At 41.4% G+C, this 21,162-nt stretch overlaps 1 protein-coding gene across 1 annotated transcript; it reads right to left on the reverse strand.

Annotated features, from left to right (window-relative positions):
- Positions 1–2,635: 2,635 nt before the first annotated feature.
- On the reverse strand, positions 2,636–16,874 carry SNTN (sentan, cilia apical structure protein). Its single transcript, XM_065932232.1, has 4 exons — positions 16,765–16,874; positions 15,264–15,298; positions 6,975–7,114; positions 2,636–2,794 (listed from the first exon to the last, which is right to left on the reverse strand). Exons 1-4 carry the CDS (start codon positions 16,872–16,874, stop codon positions 2,636–2,638), a joined length of 444 nt encoding a protein of 147 aa, XP_065788304.1.
- Between the last annotated feature and the right edge of the window lie 4,288 nt (positions 16,875–21,162).

Below are 21,162 nucleotides of genomic sequence, written 5' to 3' on the forward strand. Positions count from 1 at the left end.
AAGGGATCTCATGACAGATTTGCATCCACAATCTCACCTGTGATGACCAGTAACATTTTCAAGATGGAACCTTTGCTTGAAGAGTAGAGATCATGGTCCTGGAACTAGAACCAAGAGGTGAGGTTTCTGTGGATCTAGTGTCTTAGCACAGTTTTCAGTTGCTAAGTCATGTCAAGTCATGTGACCCCAAGGACTGCAGCATACCAGGCGTTCCTGTCCCTTACTATGCCCTGGAGTTTGCTCACACTCATATCCATTGAGTAAGTGATGCCATCCAGCCATCTCATCCTCTGTCAATCCCTTCTCCTCATGCCCTCAATCTTTCCCAGCCTCAAGGTCTTTTCCAAAGAGTTGGCTATTCCCATTAGGTGGCCAAAGTATTGGAGCCTCAGCTTCAGCTTCAGTCCTTCCAATGTCTTAGGGTAATGCTCATCAATTTGTCTGTCACTGATGCTTCTCAAGGTTTTGCTCTGCTTTCATTCTTTGCATTGGACTAAAATAGATTCTATAAATGATTTTCCCCTCAGAGGAGAGTAAATTTCCCATCTGGAATGGAGTTTTGAAAATCCTTACAGGGAGCCCCAGTGTTGGAATGGCTCCAAGATTCTTCCTCACACCACTGGCCAGGGTCTCTTTTTCCCTTCTCTGAAAGGTGTGAATTTGACCTTTTGATTGGTCACCAAGGTTGTCACATCCAGCTACTTTTGACTAAGATACAAAGGACTTGGATGGAGTGTAGCCCACAGATTCTATTTGAGGAATGCCAAATGGCTCTCCAGACCCCGGCTGGTACCACACTCTCTCACACAGTGTCTGAAATGTGCAGTTATTTTTGTTGAATTGTAATATTATTGCTCACGATGAAGTCTAATATTAAAACAAAATTGACAATACCCACAAGGAGGGCAGAGAATTCAGCAATCTGCCTGCTGTGTGACTTTGGAAAAATCAAAAGTTTGGTGCTTCGGTTTCCTCATCTGTGAGATGATAATACTAATACCAATCTCAGAGGGCTATGATGGGAGTTGAGTTAATATTTACGAAGTGCCTGGCACATGAGTCAAGTCCTGTTGAATGCACATTCCTTCTATGAAAATGGTGACAGAGGGTAAAGTCTGGGGCTTTCCCTAACAGGGAAAACGTATAGATTTTTGAACTTAGAGTAAGGTTTGGAAAGTAAGGAGGGCTAAGGAACCTGGTCTTGGTGTATTTGGAACACTACAGGATGGGAGAACAGGCTTCCCAGGTGGTGCACTGGTAAGGAATCTGCTTGCCAATGCAGGAGACACAAGAGACATGGGTTTGATCCCTGGGTTGGAAAGATCCCCTGGAGGAGGAAATGGCAACACACTCCAGTATTCCTGCCTGTAGAATTTCATGGACAGAGGAACCTGGTGGATTATGGGGTTTCAAAGAGTCAGACATGACTGAGCACACATAGGTACGTGCACACACATACATACACACACAAAGGATGAGATAATACTTCTCCAGACCAGGGGTGGAGGTTCTCCTTCAGAAAGCCTCCCTTAACATGTGCCTCTGAGGCTTACAGTGTTGGGTCAGAAGGGAAAGGGGAGGTGAGGGAGGTAACTTAGGAAGCTACAATAATTCAGGAATGAATTAAAGTCTTGGTGAAAGTCTATCTCAAAGATTTAGGCATTGACTGATGTGTGTGTATAATTTAAACTCAGGAATTCAGGTATAGCCACAGGGAATTTGTGTCCTGAGGACATGACCATTTTTAGATCATCTTCTCAAGGAATTGTTGGTTAAATCATGGCCAGAACTTACAAAGATATTGGGATCTTGGGGGTTGTAAGTCATATATAGGCAGAATTCACATAAAGTAAAATTCACCCCCCTTTTGTGTGTGCACTTCTAAGAGTTTGACAAATGTGTGCAGTCATGTACCCATCACCACAATCAAGCTATGGAACATCTCCACCCCCCTATAATTGCCCTCCTTGCTCATCTCTGGACAACTCCATGTCCTACCCACAGTCCTGGCAGCTGCTGATCTGTTTTCTACCTCTTACAATTTTGCCTTTTGCAGAAGGCCAGTACAGCTTCTCTGACCTTTGATCCCAAATCACGTGATAACAAATTTTTCAGCAACCTGTAGCCCTTATCACAATTATAATTATACTGTATAAGAAATTGATAAAACGTTCACAGTCTGTCTCTTCTGCTAAGACTCTGGCAGGCATGTCTGAGGGCAGAGATTGGTTCATTACTTTGTCCTTAGCAATACCATCAAGTAGAAGCTCAATACACATTGTTTGATGAATGAATGAGTGAGGGGCTCAGTGATTATTAAGGGAAGTGCTCTAAGACATTCTGACACAGCAAAAGCAATGCGATATTTGGTGGTATCAAACCTATTATATTATAAAGCATCAGAGATTATATCATATTATTATTTTATATATATCATATTATTTAAACATTCCTGAAGAGTGTGCATAGATTTCTCTAGTGACAATGGGTCTGAATATTAGAAATCAGACCCACCCTAGGCAACCCCAGGTGCATGATTAGTACCTTCAATTGATCAAAAATAAAATGAAAAACTTTTAAATCATTTAACATTGTCTTTTGCCATTAATTTGCCTAACTATATATTTAAAGCTGATTATTGTGTAATTTTTACACTCCATATATTTTGGAGCAAATCTGACGTTATACTGATGCTTAACAGTAAGACCATGAAATCCTCAAAATCCAGCTTATTCTCTGTGTGTTCGTCAAGTTCAGAAAGGAGGTCTTTGTAACTTGCTTTGGTTTCTTGTCCCTGTAAGAATGAAAAGTAAAAAGCCTAATTCATTGTGCTGCCTTGGTTTTATAGATAATAAGCAATAGTAAACATGTTATTAACAATATGCCATGTTGCTACCAGCACTACTAGTCAAGCACTGTGTTAAATCTTTTCATGGGCTATCTGAGAGTTAACAGTGACCTTATTGAATATGTATTATTTTCCCACCCTACAATGCAAGGCCAGAGACTCAGTGAGAATAAAGTAATTTGCCCCAAACTTCCCTGGTGTCTCAGATGGTAATAGAATCTGCCTGCAACGCAGGAGATCTAGGTTCGATCCCTGTGTCAGGAAGATCCCCTGGAGAAGTGAATGGCTATCCACTACAGTATTCTTGCCCAGAGAAATTCATGGACAGAACAGGCTGGCAGGCTAGAGTACACGGGGTCATGAAGAGTCGGACATGACTGAGCAATTAACACCACATCATCACAGATGGCTATGAGCATGGAACCAGGATTCATTGCATTGGCTACCTGATTCTGGAGTCCTCACTCAACTGCTAAGCTATACTACCTGTCTACAAATACAGTTACTATTATGCTTTCTGATTTTCAAATTACAATCACTTTGTCATTGGAGGTATCCACTATGTGATCTACTGTGTTTGATTATCCAGAAAAATAAAGTAAAATATGCTAAAAGAAAGTATGTGCTTTGAAAGATTGTTCAGCACATAGCTTGATCATAAATCAAACCAAAGTTCATCAAACCTCAGAAACAGATTGAACGAAAACCTGTGAAAAGCACATAAATGGAAAAACTTTTCAGTTCCAAGAACAGCTTGTGAAATATCTTCCCAAGTGGCATAAAAAAACATTAAGGTCATTTGATTCACTGCATTTAGTTTAACCCCAAACCCTCACCCATGTGCTGGCTGTAAAAAAAGCTCACTGCAGCAATGACTAAGGCACTTCAGGAGTGATGATACATTCCTCTCACAGGCTGAAGACCTTTCATGTTTTCTAGGCTGCTCTTCAAGAGGCGACACCTACCAGTGAAGGTGAAGGACCTATGTCTGCCTCTCTCAGAGCGAGCAGCCCTTAACTAGTGTGAAGCACACTGTTTACCCCCAGGTCAGAGACGGCTGGAGATCCTCTCTTTTTGCTGTGCATTTTAAGAGCACGGAGCTGATGGAGGTCTGGTCTTTCTGGGGCCTGACCTGCCATCTTGCTTTTGTATCTTCTTAGCAGTGCATTTAGGTGGTCAGTTTTAGTATCTCTGACTGACTATAGGGGGAGAAATAAGATCCCCCAAATTATGCTTAGGCTTATGAGGAAGGACATGTTCCTTTCAGACCCTGGACTCAGCCAGAAGGTCCAGCTCAGTTTCCCAGAGAACCCTGTGTGAGGATTTAGGAGGAAGCCCAGTTGGTTACAGAGACTCTTACCCTGTACCTGCCTTTGGCACTCTCACAGGGCAGAGCAGGGAAATTGGGCCAAGACAGCATTCTGCCATGACGCTGTGTGTCTGGCAGTGGGACTGCTCAGTGGGACTGCTGAGACTGAGGGGGGTAGGGATGAGCAGTCCTCCCAAACTCCTGAAATGTGTCTTTACTCTCTTCTGGAGGAGAGGGTGGGATTGCCCTGTGATATGGCTGAGTCTGCTGCTAGAGAGCCTGGAATCGGTTGCCTTTCCTGGGTTTAGTTTGCACTGAGGGGCACGAGGCTGAGATGTCTTTCCTGGAGACTTTGGTTTTAATTCTTTTCCTCTGATGTTCTCAGAGGGATAGTGGATCACATTAGGATGAGATTCATCCACTAGGTCCTCATTCTCACACTTGTCAAAAGCTCACTGAGGACTTGCCTAGTACGTGCAGTGTTCTTTTTCTCTATGAGAGTTGTCATTTTTTTTGGCCTCTGATGCAAACTGATGATATACAATTTGCTCTCCCACCCTCTCTATAAAGATTCCCCAGAACTTTGGATCTCTTGTCAAATCTTATCTGATGTTTCTGGCTAAAAAAAAAATAGCTTTTTAAAAAAATTTATTGCAAAAACAATATGTGTTTAATATTGGACATACAGAAAAAAAAAAAACAGAAGAATGTAAAAATGACCCTTTACCCTATTACCTAAAGATAGCTAACTATTATTAACATTTATTTTCAGTCATTTTTCTGTGTCTCACACGGGAGTCTCTGTCTCCCTTTCACACACACACACATGCACAAGCTCTTTTTCTACTTTATTGTGGAACAATGACAAATATAACCATATATATTTAAAGTGTACAATGTGATGATTTGATACATATGCATTGAGGAATGATTACCAAGATCAAGATAATTAACAGATCCATCTCCTCGCACAGAATTAAAGTGTGTGTATGTGTGTGGTGACAATGCTTAAGACTTACTCTCAGAGACTCTCAAGTATGCAGTACCTTATTACTAACTAGAGTCATCACACTGTCAATTAGAGCTTCAGAAATTACTCTTCTTATAGCTGGAAATGTGTACCCTTTGACCTAAATTACCCCTTTCCCCCAGCTCCTGGCAACCACCATTCTGTTCACTGTTTCTATGAAACAGGCTTTTTAAAAAATCACTTATTTGTGGAATAAAAAAGAAAACCAAAAAACGCTTCACACATACTCTTTGGAAATAATCCTAGGAAGATGTACCTTTGACCCAGACTTCCCAGTCAATGGCACCTCACCTTATGTAACTATAGTACGCTAAAATATAATATACATATTTATATTTTAAAGGAACTTCTCTTTTATGTATTTCAGAATACACAAAGAACCTGAGAGACTGTTTCCTTTTAGGTTTTTTCTCTCTCTGCCTACCATTACATGTTGGTGGTTTAGGTTCAGCATGAGGCCCTCTTTTCTTCTTACCTGTTGTCCCAAGGCTACTATTTTCCGAAGTTTGAACTCGTACTGCTGGTAGAATGTGATGTGATTTTAGCTGATGTGAGAATAAATTAGATAAGAATGTACAGCCATCTATTTTTTTTTTTACTATCTTCCACTTCCACTCACTGAGTTTACATTTAGAAGAGTGATCAAGTGTCTTTATAAAATAATTTTAAGTAGAGTGTTAACTGAAAAAGTTCTAAGTAAATTTTAATACAGGCTATAGGCAGATACAGGAAAAACATTGAAGAAAGGGGACTTTCCTGGTGGTCCAGTGGCTAAGACTCCACACTCACAATGCAGAGGGCCTGGGTTCAATTTCTGGTTGGGAAACTAGATCCCACATGGTGCTACTAAGACTTGGTGCAGCCAAATAAAAATAAATACTTTTAAAAAAAGTACTGAAGAGAGTATCAAGTGACTGAGGTTTGAGAAAGATGCCTCTAGATGATTTAGGTCCCTCCCTCTGGTCACTCACTTAATACAGATCTCTATTCTAACCATTCTGCTCACACATCCTATTGCTGTCTGAGTTTATCAACTTTAAAGTTTCAAGGACACCTTAAGCTTGACCCAAACTGACAGAACTCATCACCTGCCCCCACCTCCCAGACCACCTCCAATCTGATTCTTCTCCAGTCTTTCTCTTCTCTGAAAATGGATCCACCACCCAATTCTTCCCACAGTCAGAACTGACATATCATTATTGACTCCCCTCCCCCACCTGCCCCCCCAACCCGTTCTTCAACCCTCTCAGCAGATCCTGTTCACTCCACCTTCCAAAGGCCCTTTATACTTGCCACCTTAGTCCAAACCAACATCTTCTTGTGTTTGAATTCCTTCCCCACAGTTCCTCTCTTCTTTGCCTCACTCCCCACCCTCGTGGAGTCTCATCTCCTACTGCAGCTGGTGTAATTTCTTCCTCAGGAATTAAGAAACCATCCCTGGTTTCCTCCTGCTCACCGGCTTTGCCTTTGTAAGACATGACTTCTCACCACCTGCCTGGCTTCCTCCCTCACTGCTCTTACTTCCCTCCTGCTTCTCACTAATACTTACTGGACCTCAGATGTCTTTGACATGCTTTACATCAGATTCCCTACTTGGAATGCCATCACTCCCCGCCAGCCCTCACCCCTAGATCACTCTTAATCTCATTTATCAGATCACAGCTATGCTTTAATTTTCCAGGAGCTCTTTTTTGACCACCAAGCCCAAAATGGTCCCTCTGTTTTGCTCTTTCATGCCAGCTGTCATGGTGTGGCTCACATTTCTTGGTGCCTGTTAATTGTCTTACCTCTGTGAAATTCTTAAACTGGGTTTGTAGCAGATTTTTGGCAGTAGCTTTTCCGAGTCTACCATCAGGGTCAGAAGAGTTTCTGAAAACCAGAGCGGCGGTGGCGATGGCTTTTTCCAGATCTGAGCCCTTGCGTAGAGCTGTGAGAGAAGAAATGTACAACCGTGTAGCCTAGGTTAGAAATGACCCTCCCAACCATCAGGATCCTCCTTCCAGGGGAACCAGGGGAACAGTGCTGGAAGGTGTGTGTCAATGTGATCCTGACCTTTGGCTTTTTGCCACCTGAGGGTGGAATGCATCCAGTGTTTGATCCTGGACCTTTACACAATGGAGAACAAAAGTCCCTTCAGTAGCAAATAAAATTAGTAGAATCAGGATGAGATTTATTTCCCTGAGCTCTCTAAGCCTTGGTGTTCTGACGTGTAATTTCATTAAGTTAGTCAACAAATAATTACAGAGCATCTACTATGTGCTTGGCTTCAGTCCCTGGCATTAAGACACTTCATTGAATAAGACAAAGTCCTTCTCTTGTGGAGTTTATATTCTGTGTCAGAGCATCACACAGGCCAGTGTGGTAAAGGAGAATGATATCCAGAACAAGTTCTCTGATATCACGATAGATAAGGGATCTCTTTGAATCACGACCTCAGTCACAGTGATCTTCCCAGCTGGCTTCTCTGATTTAAAGTGTGGTGCTAACTCAGTCCTTTCCAGTGGGGAACACATAGTGACACCTGAGAACTACATAAGGTTCAGTGAAGAAAACTCTCAGCCTCTCTGTTCCCTCAGCCCTTGTACATCCTCTATTATAGAACTTCTCCCATCTTATATTTATTGCATGTTTGATCATCTTTCTCTCAAACTGAAATGCAAGCTCCATGAGGCTACAGATCATATTTTTTTTTAATCGCTATACTCCCAGTGACCAGCAAAAATGCCTGCTATGTAGTAGTTGTTCAGTTGCTAAGTCACGTTCGACTCTTTGTAATCCCATGGACTGCAGCATGCCAGGCATTCCTGTCCTTCACTATCTCTCAGAGTCTGCTCAAATTCCATTGCATTGGTGATGCCATCCAACAATCTCATCCTGTGTTGCCCCCTCCTCCTCCTGCCTTCAATCTTTCCTAGCATCATTGTCTTTTCCAATAGGTCAGCTCTTTGCATCAGGTGGTCAAAGCATTGGAGCTTCAGCTACAGCATCAGTTCAGTTCAGTTCAGTGGCTCAGGCATGTCCGACTCTTTGCAACCCCATGGACTGCAGCACACCAGGGCTCCCTGTCCATCACCAGCTCCCGGAGTTTACTCAAACTCGTGTCCATCAAGTCGGTGATGCCATCCAACCATCTCATCCTCTGTCGTTCCCTTGTCCTCCTGCCCTCAATCTTTCCCAGCATCAGGGTCTTTTCAAACAAGTCAGTTCTTCGAATCAGATGGCCAAAGTATTGGAGTTTCAGCTTCAGCAGCAGTCCTTCCAATTAATATTCACGACTGATTTTCTTCAGGATTCACTGGTTTGATCTCGTTACAGTTCGAGGGACTCTCAAAAGTCTTCTCTGCAGGTGCCATTAAATGCTGTTGAATGAATGAACAGAAAGAGAAAAACAAAATCCAATAGCTTTTTGCCCAGGTAATGTGCAACAATTGTAGATTCAAAGAAAAATGATCAGTCTGAACACTGATTTCTGTATGGAGCACTTACTGTGTTCCTGGTAATTCCTGAGCTGCTCAGACACAATCAGAAGTGGCCTCTGCTCTCATTGATCTCATAATCTAGTGGGATAAGAGACAGTAATCAAGAGGATATGGATGCACACATATGGGTTTGTTTTATATATATAGATAGATAGATAGATAATTGTTTCTCTCTATACACATATATGATGCACATTTACAAGAGATGATATATAAGGCAAAGAAGGTATAAAGACAGAAAAAACCAGAAAATTACAGAGTGGGTCTGGGAGAAAAAGTACTGATACATACAGGTGGTCTTGATGCATCTCTAGGTAGATTATTATTTAAGCTAAGACCAATATGAGAGGAAGGACCTGTCAGTAAAGGGTAGAATGGATCAGCCTGAGATAAGGGTGGTGTTCAGAATTCCAGGCTTAGAAGCCCCATATGTGAAGGCTCAGGTCAGGAGTATGGCACTAGAGGAGCTGAAAGGACAGTTGTGACTGAAGTCTAGAAGCTTAAAGTATTTGATTAGAAAAGTGGGTAGGGGCTAGGCCATGCTGAACTCCTAGGTGATGGAAAGGAATCAGGGCTTTCTTCAATGATTAAAGAGAAGGCATTGAAAATTTCAGTTTTTTTTCCCCCAATTAAAGTTAAACAGAAGGACAATAGTTAAGAGGAATGGGTGAAGGGAAAGAGCGTGTGGACCTTCTCAATTTTTACTGTATCTCTGAACAGAATTCAGACCAAATGGTGAAGCTTTAATTTCTGTCCATAAACATCTGCCAAAGCACTCTAATCAAGGTGTTGGCCTCCACTGCAGAATATCTTGGATGTTTACAGTTTTTGGCTATTATAAATAAAGCTTGTAAGAACATTTGTATGCAAGTTACTATATAGACACGATTTCTATTTCCTTGGAAAAAATGCCCAAGAATACAATTGCTGGGCTATATGATAGGCCCATTTCTTGATTTTAAGAAACCACAGTGTCAAAGAATTGATATTTCTGAAATATGGTGTTGGAGAAGATTCTTGAGAGTCCCTTGGATTGCATGGAGATCCAACCAGTCCATCCTAAAGGAGATCAGTCCTGGGTGTTCATTGGAAGGACTCATGCTGAAGCTGAATTCCAGTACTTTGGCCACCTCATGCGAAGAGTTGACTCATTGGAAAAGACCCTGATGCTGGGAGGGATTAGGGGCAGGAGAAGAAGGGGACGACAGAGGATGAGATGGCTGGATGGCATCACCGACTCTATGGGCATGAGTTTGGGTAAACTCCGTGAGTTGGTGATGGACAGGGAGGCCTGGCGTGCTGCAATTCATGGGGTCGCAAAGAATCGGACAAGACTGAGCAACTGAACTGAACTGAAACTCATTTTCATGGTGGCTATACCATTTTACAGGTCCACGGGCTTCCCTGGTGGCTCAGATGGTAAAGAATCCACCTGCAATGTGGGAGACCTGGGCTTGATCCCTGGGTTGGGAAGATCCCCTAGAGAGTCCTCATGGACAGAGGAGTCTGGTGGTCTATATATAGTCCATGTGGTCACAAAGAGTCAGACAAAACTGAGTGACTAAGCACACGCATAGCAATGTATGAGGGATCCAGCTTTCCTTTATCTTTGCCAGCATTCAGGGTGGTCACTATTTATTATCTCAGCCATGCTGATACATGCATAGTGACATCTCACTGTGGTTTTAAATTGTATTTCCTAATGGCTAATGATGCTGAATGTCTTTTCATGTGTTTATTTGCATCTGTATATCTTCCTCAGTGAAACATTTATCTGTTCAGATCTGTTCATGGATTTTGCTAACTTTCTAACTGAATTAAAAACTATTTTTGAGGTTTGAGAGTTTTAAATTTTTCAAGATACAAGTCTTTTTTAGGATATGTGATATGCAAGTATTTTCTCCCTGTCTTTATATTGTGTTTTTATTCTTCAATGGAGTCTTTTGTGAAGGAGTTTTTTTTTTAATCAAGACAAATTTATCAATTTTTCCTCTGCTGAAAGATTTGCCCTAGGTATAATTAAACATTTTATAATTTTGTGTTCTACATTTAAATCCATGATCCATGTTCAATTAATTTGTGTGTAAGATATGAGACTTGGGTAGCGGTGTATATTTTGTAAGCTGTGGATGACCAATTGTTTCAGTACCAACTCTTAAAAATTTTATCCTTACTTTGTTGAATTATTTTTGCACTTTGGTCAAAAATCAGTTGAGCATATTAGCGTGAGTCAATTTCTAGGTCCCTTATTCTGTTTCACTGAACTATGTATTTATTCCTCTGTCAGCCTCATACTATTTTGATTCCTGTAGCTATCTTGTAAGCCTTGACACTGAAGATTCCTCCCACTGTCTTCTTTTCCAAAATAATTTTGGCTATTTTAGGGCTTTCTCTTTTCCACATAAAGTTTAGAATAAGCTTATCTGTTTTCAAAAAAACCTGAATTTTGTGGTATTTCATTGAACTTAGAGAGCAACTTGGGAAGAACTGATGTCTTCATGAGGTTGATGCGTCCAACCCACGAACACAGTGTGTCCTTCCATTCATTATACCATTTTATAGATGAAGACAGGATCTGATCTTGCTAAGGACATGCTAATAAGTGACAGTTGAATCTGATTTCACGTTGAAAACATAAGCCTCACAAAGACAGGGATGTCTTGCCTGTGGAATCTTCAGCACTTAGAGAAGTGCCTAGTATACAGGAAGTGCATCACAAATATTTATTCAATAAATGTCTGTGGAATCTGTATCCTCAGCCTCTTCTGCCTTGATTTCCTCTTTGGCTTCTGATCCTCAGTCTCATTCTAACCTATGGCTTCTGTCTACTCATCCAGTGGCTGGCCCTTCATCTAGCCTGCTATTCCAGCCTCAGAAAGTTCTCTGTGTCTTTGGGTTCTGTGTGGAGCTCATTCTCCTCTCATCCTTATTCAGTTCTTCCCTTCATTTTTGCCACATCTTGAAACCCATTTTTAAAACTCAGATTGTCCTCAGTTACCCAGGATTTTCCTGCTCATCAAAACACAAAGGAGATGGCATATTTCTTGTAGCTCATGTCTGCCTTTCCTTAGTAGAGATGTATATGTTTGAGTGGGTGGGGAGCTATACTATGGTAATCTTGAATTTAAGTGGCAAAAAAAAATAAACTCTGTGTATAAATAGTCTTGTTTTTAACAAACTAACTGTTTAGAGGAAACATCTGAATTCCTTAAGAGTTAATATCCCTTCTGTAATTTTTGCCAGTTGAGTTTTTTATTAATAACTCGTAATAACTAGAGAAGGCTTTAATATGAGCTGTTCTCCTGGGTCTGAGACTTCTCAGGGGACACAATAACCTCTTCTTCTTCTGAATATGCCCTTCTGGCAGGGAGTGTGAATTTCCAAGCTGTGAGTGAGCTTGAAAATAATGACGGGCACTTTTCTTGTTTACTACGTGCCAGATGCCTTTCTAACATAATCTTATTTAATGCTTTGTAAAGCCAGAAAGGTAGGTGCTATTTGTGTCTCACTTTTGCATATTGGACACTGACACATGGAGAGATTAAAAATCTTAAGGTCACACTGCTCAGGAGTGGTAGGGGAAGATTTCAAAGTCTGTCTGCCTTCAAAGGCCACAGAAAGATCTGCCAGTTTGGAATAAGTCCTTCTAAGAGCATCACCACAGAGGCTGCGGAAACCAGACACCCCAATCCGATGATGAAGTTCAGTTCTGCCTGCATTTGAGAGGGAGACTCCATCTGGACTAGCCCACTTCTTTCCCTTCTCCTCCATTCTTTTAAACACAGCATGGATTTCCCCCTAACTGTAAAATAACATATGCTCGTGGTAAAAACAGAACAAGAAAAACATTAAAAATAAAAGATAACAAGGAGCTCTGGTTATCCTACCGATACTGGTGATACTTTGCAAGGCTTTCTGGTTTCCTGTTTTTAAGGTTGAGTTCTTTCCTTAGTAAAACTCAGCATGTTGCCTCCTAATTCATGTCCTGTCTGCCTCATGGAGTTGTGAGCGAATATGTGAAAGCATATTGTGAAGGGTGAAGTGCTACTGAAAATGCAAAGGCTCGATGTTTGTTTTTGGCATCTTTTATCAGCTCTTGCCTTTGGAGTGGAGGTGGTGGAGAGGGCGTTAAACCAGGCACTTCATGTCCATCTCTCCTGTTAGTTTCTATCTTACTTTTATCCTTTAATGATACTAATCTGCTTGTAATTTCTTATAACCCTATCTTCCCAACAAGTTCTTATTGCCAGGTTCTGTCCTAGTTCTGGGGAGAGAGCAGTAAGCAATATTAAGAGAACAATCCTGGAGTTTGAGTTCTGAAGGACAGTAGTAATGAATGAGTATGGATTCCATGCTCTATATGCCAGCCACTCCTTTATGGGACATATATGATTTGACTCATTTAATCTTTACATCTGTCCGTCAGCTCAGGTGGTCCCAGTATCATCTCTGCTTTATGCATGAGGAAACTGAAGCACAGAGAGATTAAGTAGCTTGCTGCAGGTCACACAGGCAGTCTGGCCCCTCACCATGATGCATACAGTCTCTAGACGTTGTTTCTCTGGCAGTGTATTCTCAAACCCTGGAATTGGGCTACATGCCCCTCCTTTGTGCTCTACTTCCCTAAACATAAACTTGTCTGAACCCGCACATTAAAACACTCTGTCTGTCTCAATTTCCTTCTACATCGGTGCTGTCCAAAAGAAATATAATACAAGCCCCAATTATAATTAAAATTTTTCTAAGTAGCTACATAGAAACATTACAATAAAACAGATAAAATTATTTTTAAAATATATTATTTAACCCAACATGTCAAAAGATAACATCAGCCTGCGATCAACATGAACAAAGTATTCAGATGTTACACTTTTTTTCCCTACTAACTCTCTTACATCTGATATGTATTTTACACTTAGAGCACATTTCTCTTCAAACTAATTGCATTTCAAGTGTTCCATATCCAGGTGGCTAGTGGGTATCATATTGCCCAGTGCAGCTTTAGAGTATAAGTTCCCTGAGGGCAGTCATTGCATCTTATTTATCTTTGCGTTCATTCCCAGGCCCTAGCATGTTGTAGGCCTTAGCATATGTGTGCTGGACTGAACTGACTTGAACTTGAGAACCATCCCTGCCTCTTTCACCTCAGGTGCTCTGGAACGTGGAACCCTAAACATGAAATATTTCATTTAGTGAGTTCCTAATATTTTAGTGTAGTAGAAACACAACTCTCATTTCTGTAAGGGATCAGAATGACCTTAGTTTAGAACTCCTACTATTACTTATTTTGCAAATGAAGAAGATCTACAGGAGAAAAGGTGGCTTATTCAAGTTTGCATCAGTTGTATATGGCAGAACTAAAAACTGATCTCTGCTCTTTTCTTGCCAGATCAATAGTTTTCCCAGTACTCCAGTACTTCTCAAATTTTTGACTCTAAATCTACTTTGGATGCTAGAGGGAAATATGTGTTCAACCATCATTCCATCTACCTTCCCCAAAAGGTCAAGGGCATAAGTAGCAGGAAGAGAAAATGTGGATTGGTACTGACTTCTATTCCATGATCTGGCCCTGTCTGATTTCACCAAATAAAACTTAAAATTACCAATGAATAAAACAAATTCTGGCAACATGAGCCCTATTTATCCTGTGTTTTCTTAAGGCATGAGAATAAATGTGACTCAATGGTCTACTGTAAGGAGTCCGATACTAGGAATGATGTGTGTGTATATGTGTGTCTGAGTGTGTGTTGGAGGGCAGTGTGGATGATAGAATTATGATCCCCCCTCAACCTCCCAGAGAGGATTGTTACGTGAGAAATGTCATGCATATTCATCATGTCATGGACATGATATTTTGTCACTGACAATTATCAAAAAATGCCTTAAGTTGAGAAACAGAAATCATGGATAACTTGTGCTACAATGATGTAAAAATTATATTTTGTCAAGATGAAGATTTATTTAAATAAAAATATTAAGTGTCTCCTTTGGAGAAAGAGACCAGCCATCTAAGAGGGAAAATAACTATAATATAGTGGAATCCAGCTGTACTTGTTATTCTGTAAACAAGCCCATGTTCTGGAATAAGATAATGATCCAAGTCTATGAGTGCATCTTTTCTTTCATTGTTATTTCCATGACAATATTGTTCTCTCTAAAGATAGTTTACCTATAAAGTGAAATTATAAAGACAAATGTTTACACCTCAGGAGTTTGGCACACTATATTTTGCTCAATCAACAGAGGCAGTTGGGGATTGACTTCGTCCTGAGTACCACTGAACATTCATGCATCAGATGCTGATGGTCTTGCTCTGGATACACTGCGGATGCCACCTATGGAGAGCCATCTGGCCACGTGGGATGAACACTGAATTAGGAATCAAGGATTCATGCACCTATTATAGCTCAGCCTTTAAATTTGGGTGAGTTAATTCCTGTCACTGGACCTCAGTTCCCAGATGTTTAAAAAGGACATTATAAATGTTTTATGATTTATCTATAAGTTTTCTTATATCACTGCCCTATTATTTTTAACTCTGGGCATGCTCTCCTGGTAGAGAAGCAACACATACATCTCCATCACCCCAGACCTTACCTTTTATTGAAGCCAGCTGTTTGGATACTGAAATGCTGCCAACAAAACGAAAGAAACATAATGATTCAGGGAGTGCAGGTATTGATACCAGCATCAAAAGTAAGGTAATACAATGATTTAAAGATTATTTTCAGTAAATTTGCACTGAGTGTTCTGACAAAGCACCTGTCTGCCTTTCAAAATCCTTTCTCCCCTGTCACATGGTTAAGACATACTTGGCAATGGCGGGCCTACGTAGCCTAGTCTTTTGTGTAGTCTTGTGAGCATGTGAACAAATGCCCTCTAATGGAAAAAGGGAACTGACCACCTTCTATTCAGGCTTTTCTGTGCCCTTTCCTGTTTCTAGCCAATTAACCCAGAAATTATCAGGAGCGCCTTGGAAGCCTCATCTTGAAGCTACATCAGCCTGGGGCCCTAGATGGTGGCATGGAGTAAAACTGCCACAGACTTGCAATCCCTACTCTGAACTGTCACATGAAAAAGAAAAAAATATAACTTCTTTTCTGTAAAACTTAAGGGCTTGAAAGGAATTTGACACTAAGTAGTCAAGAGACTGTGACCCTTGGGGCCTCAAGTTTCTGACTTATAAAGTTAGGAAGCTGGACTCTGATATCATGGAATTTTTATGGTCTTCTCTACAAGATACTTTTCTTTTTTTATAATTTATTTTACTGCGGACAATTTCCAAAGTCTTTATTGAATTGGTTATAATATCATTTCTATTTTATGTTTTGGTTTTTTGGGCCACAAGACTTGTGGGACCTTAGCCCCCTGGCCACGGGTCGAACTGGCACCCCCTGCATTGAAAGGCAAAGTCTCAACTGGAGCACCAGAGAAGATCCTCCAAGATTTTCCACTCTTGATTTTCTAAAAACTCTGCACCATCATTATCCTCTTCATAAGATAATGTGACCTTCATCCTATGTACACTTTGTACAACATACACTTGCAATACAGCTTGTGTTATTATTATTATTATTATTTTGCCACGATCTCCCCCATAAGTCTGTGAGGCCCTTGAAAACAAGAGTTCTGCAGATTCTCCATATCTTCTACCCTTGGCCCTGTGGAATACCTGGCACCTATTAAGTGTTCAACATTTTTTTTCAACTAAGTAGGTTCCCTAAAGGAAATTACATAAGGAAGATTTTTTTTTTTCATTTATTAGCCATAATTCCACACATTTGAATGATCTGAAATCATTTCCTTCTCTCATGGATACTTGAAACAATATGTCATACAGCAAAATCACTACCAATTTTGATTTACGAATGTTTTTCAAGAGGCAGTCAAAGACATTTGTGTTAAATTTATCACCTTTTCAGTTTGCAATCAACGCTGCAAATTTGTTCTCTTTAATTTTCCAACTCAATTTACAGATGTATTGAAGTGGGTAAGAAGCACCAGGCTTGCACGATCTTGGCTGCCAGGTCATGGACGTAACTCTTTGGAACTATATCTGCAAGCCTAAGTGACACTCAGTAAAGGAGAGTCAACTGACCTTGTGGGCATGTTCTTAGGTGCTAAGGCAGATGTTGGGGCTGCAGGAGGATTGGGCTCCCCTTCCAAGTGGAGTGCTTGGTCCTGAGTACTGTGCACGCAGCCACACATACTCTGGTCTCCTGTTGTGTGTTGGCCCTTCCTAAGCAACAGCTGCTTGCCCACTGTTACCAGTGTCATTCACTCCATGACGACTAAACAGTGGCTCCTGTAGAAGAGCTGTATTCTATTGTTTATTTGTAGGCAGACATTAAACCATGCATGCAGTCAACAAATATTTGAGTGCTTGCAGTGGGTCAGCCTCCCTGCAAGGTACTGGGGACCCAATAGTGAGAAATTTCAGACATGGATTGTGATCTCAGGGATCTTAATGGGAAAGACTGATATTAACCAGGTAACACACAAGAAGTCACACGTATGACAATACTGTGTAACCGGGATTCTATGAGATTGGCATCAGTCAGGGAAGTCAGGGAGGCAGCCCTGGGGAGTTGATGGTTGATGCTACTAAGTAGGAGTGAGGAGGAGGACATGGTAACCCACTCCAGTATTTTGGCCTGGAGAATCCCCATAGACAGAGGAGCCTGGCAGCTACAGTCCATGGGGTAGCAAAGAGTCGGACACGACTGAGCAATTAAGCACAGAACAAGTAGGAGTGAAGCAGGTGAAAGGGCAGGGGACCCACGCGATAGACAGATGGGGGAGCCTGTGCTAAACCCATTGACAGGAATGATGGTGGTGATCAGGAAGGACTGAACAAATGCCACAGTGGCTGTACCAAAGAAGCTGATGGGGAGAGAGGCTCCAGGTAAGGATGAAGAGAAGGCATGGTTGCTAGATTACACAGCAGCTGACAGATCACAGTAGGGAATTTTCACCTTATGTCAAGAGACTAGGAAACCCTTTGTGAGCTTTAAGTAAAGAAGCTGATAAACTTAGATTTACATTTTGGACACATCATTCTGGCTTCATTGTTCATAACGGTTTAGAGAAACAAACAGTCAATTCAGGAAGCTCAGTAGGGAGGCTATTTCACTTGTGTTAGCTTAAAGCTCCTTCTGTAAAAGCTGGGGGATGTCAGCTCAGTCAAATGAGTCTGGGTCAGGGAAGACATGACCAGCAATTACTGAGATCACTGGTGAGTTGATGGGTGAGAGGAGTTAGATCTCAAAAGAGGCTAAGAATAGTCATTATTACAGCTTCCACTTGGCTTCAGGGACACTGCTGTCATTACTGCATCACCAGTCACTGCTCCAGCATATGGCCATGCCACTCACTCACTGCCTGTTTCTCTTTATGGTTTTCTTTCTCTCTCCTTCCTCTACCTCTTGACTAATTTCCTTAGCATTTTTCATTTAAAGCAGAGGGAGAGAGAGTTTGATTGGCCTCCCTGATGACTGCTGCCCATACTGGTCAGAGTTTTAATGCTAGCCTGCTCCACTGGTTGTCCGTTAACCTTCGCAATTAGCTCCCTTGGTTTGGGTGATGACCCCACGCCAGCTTCACTGCCCATATTAAAACAGACAGCTGGCTTCCTCAGCAGAGAGCTCTGAGAAGGTTTCTGAGAATCTGGCTTTGTAGCAAACACGCCAGAGGATTCTGACGTGGACTGTATTGGAGAACTGTTGGCAGTGGTTTAGAAAGAGACTCTAGAACAGTTTGAATTCCGACTCTGCCACTTACTAGCTGTGTTACCTGGGATAAGATCTTTCAGATGGCTAAGTCTATCTTCTCATTTGTAAAATAATACTTGCCTTCTGAATAGAGCAGTGTCTGATACATGAGGAACCATCCATAAATAATAGTCACAGAGATGATGACATGAAGATGATGTGTCATCAGGGTCCTGGCAGGACCAGAGACACCCATGAAGGGATGACTTGGTTAGGAAGATAAACATGGGTATCGAGGCACCCAGAGACTAGAAACAATGGGAGGCTTACCACTCTTATCTTACAGGGGCAAAGAGAGGAACACAGGATGATGGAGCACAGGCAGAGCTGGATTCCTGGAGCAGGGGCCATTGGACAGAATGCTTGGTTGAAGGGAGGCAGCCCGGGCTGCAAACCAGGAAGAGAACAGGGAAGAAATATCCTCCCACCCCAACTCCACTCTCTCATCTCCAGCCTCTGTCTCCCAGTGACCAAACCAATCAGGAAACCAGCAGGAAGGAAGTCTGGGAGGCGGAGTCCGAGGAATTAGCCTCCTGGGAGCAGAGAGAAGGGCAGAGACTGGAATAGGAGGGAAGGGCAAATGAATGGGCAAGAAGCAAGATGACGATGACCATGACAATGGTGCTGATGGAGGCGAAATACTGGGAACCAGGCTTATTGATAACTTTCTCCTCGGGACTGAGTCAAACTTAGGATTCTCAAAACAAAACAAAACGTAGCAGTATCTACAGATAGTTCAGGTGATAAGATATCATCTTTCCTTGACTAGAATCTCAAAATATCATGGAGCATTTAGGCTATTTGTACATAATGTCAAAGCATCTGGAGGAAAAAAAAACATTTAAAAAACATCCCTTGGCCAGTCGAACCCTTTGACATACAAGGATGCCATTTGAGTGTGCTGAAGTAGGTACAGCTCGAGGAAAGGAAAAGTGTGGCTGGTAAGCCGGAGTTTGACAAACGACGCCATGCGGACTTAATGAGTAGCGCAGCAGACCACCTGCCTGATGGCTGAGGCCACGGGCTCAGCGGCTGAGTCAGCAGGAGATTAGTACTTTATAAATGCTGCTGATGGTTGGTAAACTGCCTGAGTGAGAAAAGATGTAATCACAGGAGAGTTTTTTTTAAACCAGATTTGCTATCACACTTTGTTCCATTCTCCTGCTGCTTATTGAGCCCCAATTAAATAGGGAGTCATAGAAGTCAGGTTCTAAGACATTTGCCTTGGATGGTTCGGCTTATGGTCTTTTCAGGGGCTCACTTCTTCACTGGGGACTCTGGAAGTTCAGCAACTCCAGGGATTACATTCTGTGGAGTTTCAGAACCTCTTGGATCACGCACATTTTTTAAGCAGGTGTGCATTTTCCTGTCTGAACGGGCTGCTAGAGTCCCTGAGTCTCATAACCACTCTAAAAGTCATGACAATAAGCAAATGTCCCAGGGTGGTCATTGCTGTTGCTGTTTTGAAAAGAACCCAAAGCCTCAGTCCAAGAAGAGCAGTGTGTGGGACTTTAATTTCTCACTCAGTTAATGTGACTTTAAAATTTGTGTAGTGAGTAACTGGTATTGCCCTAAGTGTGTGATAAATATAATTTTTATCCTCAATAACCATTAGAAATAGGAATTGTCATCATTTATAAGTGACAAAATTGAAGCTTAGAGGGGTTAAATGACTTGTTCAAAATCCTCTGGTTAATAAATGGATGAGCCTAGATTCAAACTTAAGGCAGGAGGGTTTCAGTCTTGATGCTCTTTTTATTACATCATGTTGCTTCTCACTGTAGTATTTCATCATTAATGTTAGAGCTGCAGATCTTGTTTCCTGAGCTGACACCCAACTCTCTATAAATCCTATAAGACATCTTACCAGAATTTTCTAGCACATATTAGCTTCTTTCTCTCTGTATCCCCAAAGCTCAGTTCACCTCTTTTCAAATGTCTCTAATGGTCCTTGTAATTAGTTGATGTCTTTCCTCCTCACTAAATTGTGAACAAATGTAATAATAGTACAATAGAATAATAATAGTAATAAATAACATTGATTTAAAACCTTGTAAGTGCCAGACATTGTACTATGCACTTCCTATGCATCTCTTGGAACGCTCTTTGGCAGATTATGGCTTGTATTGTGCGATGCCTTACATGGATGAGGAGATCAGGGCTTGCTGAGAGCACACAGCTAATAAGAACTGGATTCAAGCACATATCTTTCTGACTCCCCAAGAATCATGCTCCCCACCACTCTTCCCTGGACAGGGACTGTGTCTTAATTACCTTTGTATCTACCTCTCAGGGTCTAGTATCATGTTCAGGAAATGTTTATGAAATTGGACACCTCTTGATGACTGTGTGACCTAGAATCTGGAATGTGATGTCTGCTGGGGAAAGCTGGCAGGTATCTGGTACTGGGTGGTCCATAGTGTCCCCTGCTCCTTCCTTGCTTCATTCTCAGGAACCTGAGAATCAAATTAAATCCCCAAAGAGAGGGTATCAGGCCCACTGAAAGAAGAAATGACAGAGTGTGTTTTGCACATATTAGGCCCTTAAAAATGATTCACCGGTGTATACCACAATTTGTCCAACTGATGAATATCTGGGTTGTTTACAGTTTTGAACCATTATGAATAAAGCTGCCATAAACATTTTTGTAAGAGTATTTTTGTGCACATATACACTCATTCCTCCAGGATATGAGTGTAATTCCTAGTCATAGGGTAGATTATGTT

This window comes from Muntiacus reevesi, chromosome 4, assembly GCF_963930625.1.
Source record: "Muntiacus reevesi chromosome 4, mMunRee1.1, whole genome shotgun sequence".
In the NCBI taxonomy this organism is placed as follows: Eukaryota; Metazoa; Chordata; class Mammalia; order Artiodactyla; family Cervidae; genus Muntiacus; species Muntiacus reevesi.

What these genes read in the sequence shown, in the direction of transcription:
- SNTN (XM_065932232.1), bottom strand. Translation starts at nt 16,874, where the DNA reads ATGTGTGGCTGCGTGCACAGTACTCAGGACCAAGCACTCCACTTGGAA. An exon ending in CCTAAGAACATGCCCACAAG is followed by an intron (nt 15,299 to 16,764) that starts GTCAGTTGACTC and finishes TTTTGTTGGCAG; the next exon opens with CATTTCAGTATCCAAACAGC. An exon ending in ACAGCTGGCTTCAATAAAAG is followed by an intron (nt 7,115 to 15,263) that starts GTAAGGTCTGGG and finishes CTTCTCTCACAG; the next exon opens with CTCTACGCAAGGGCTCAGAT.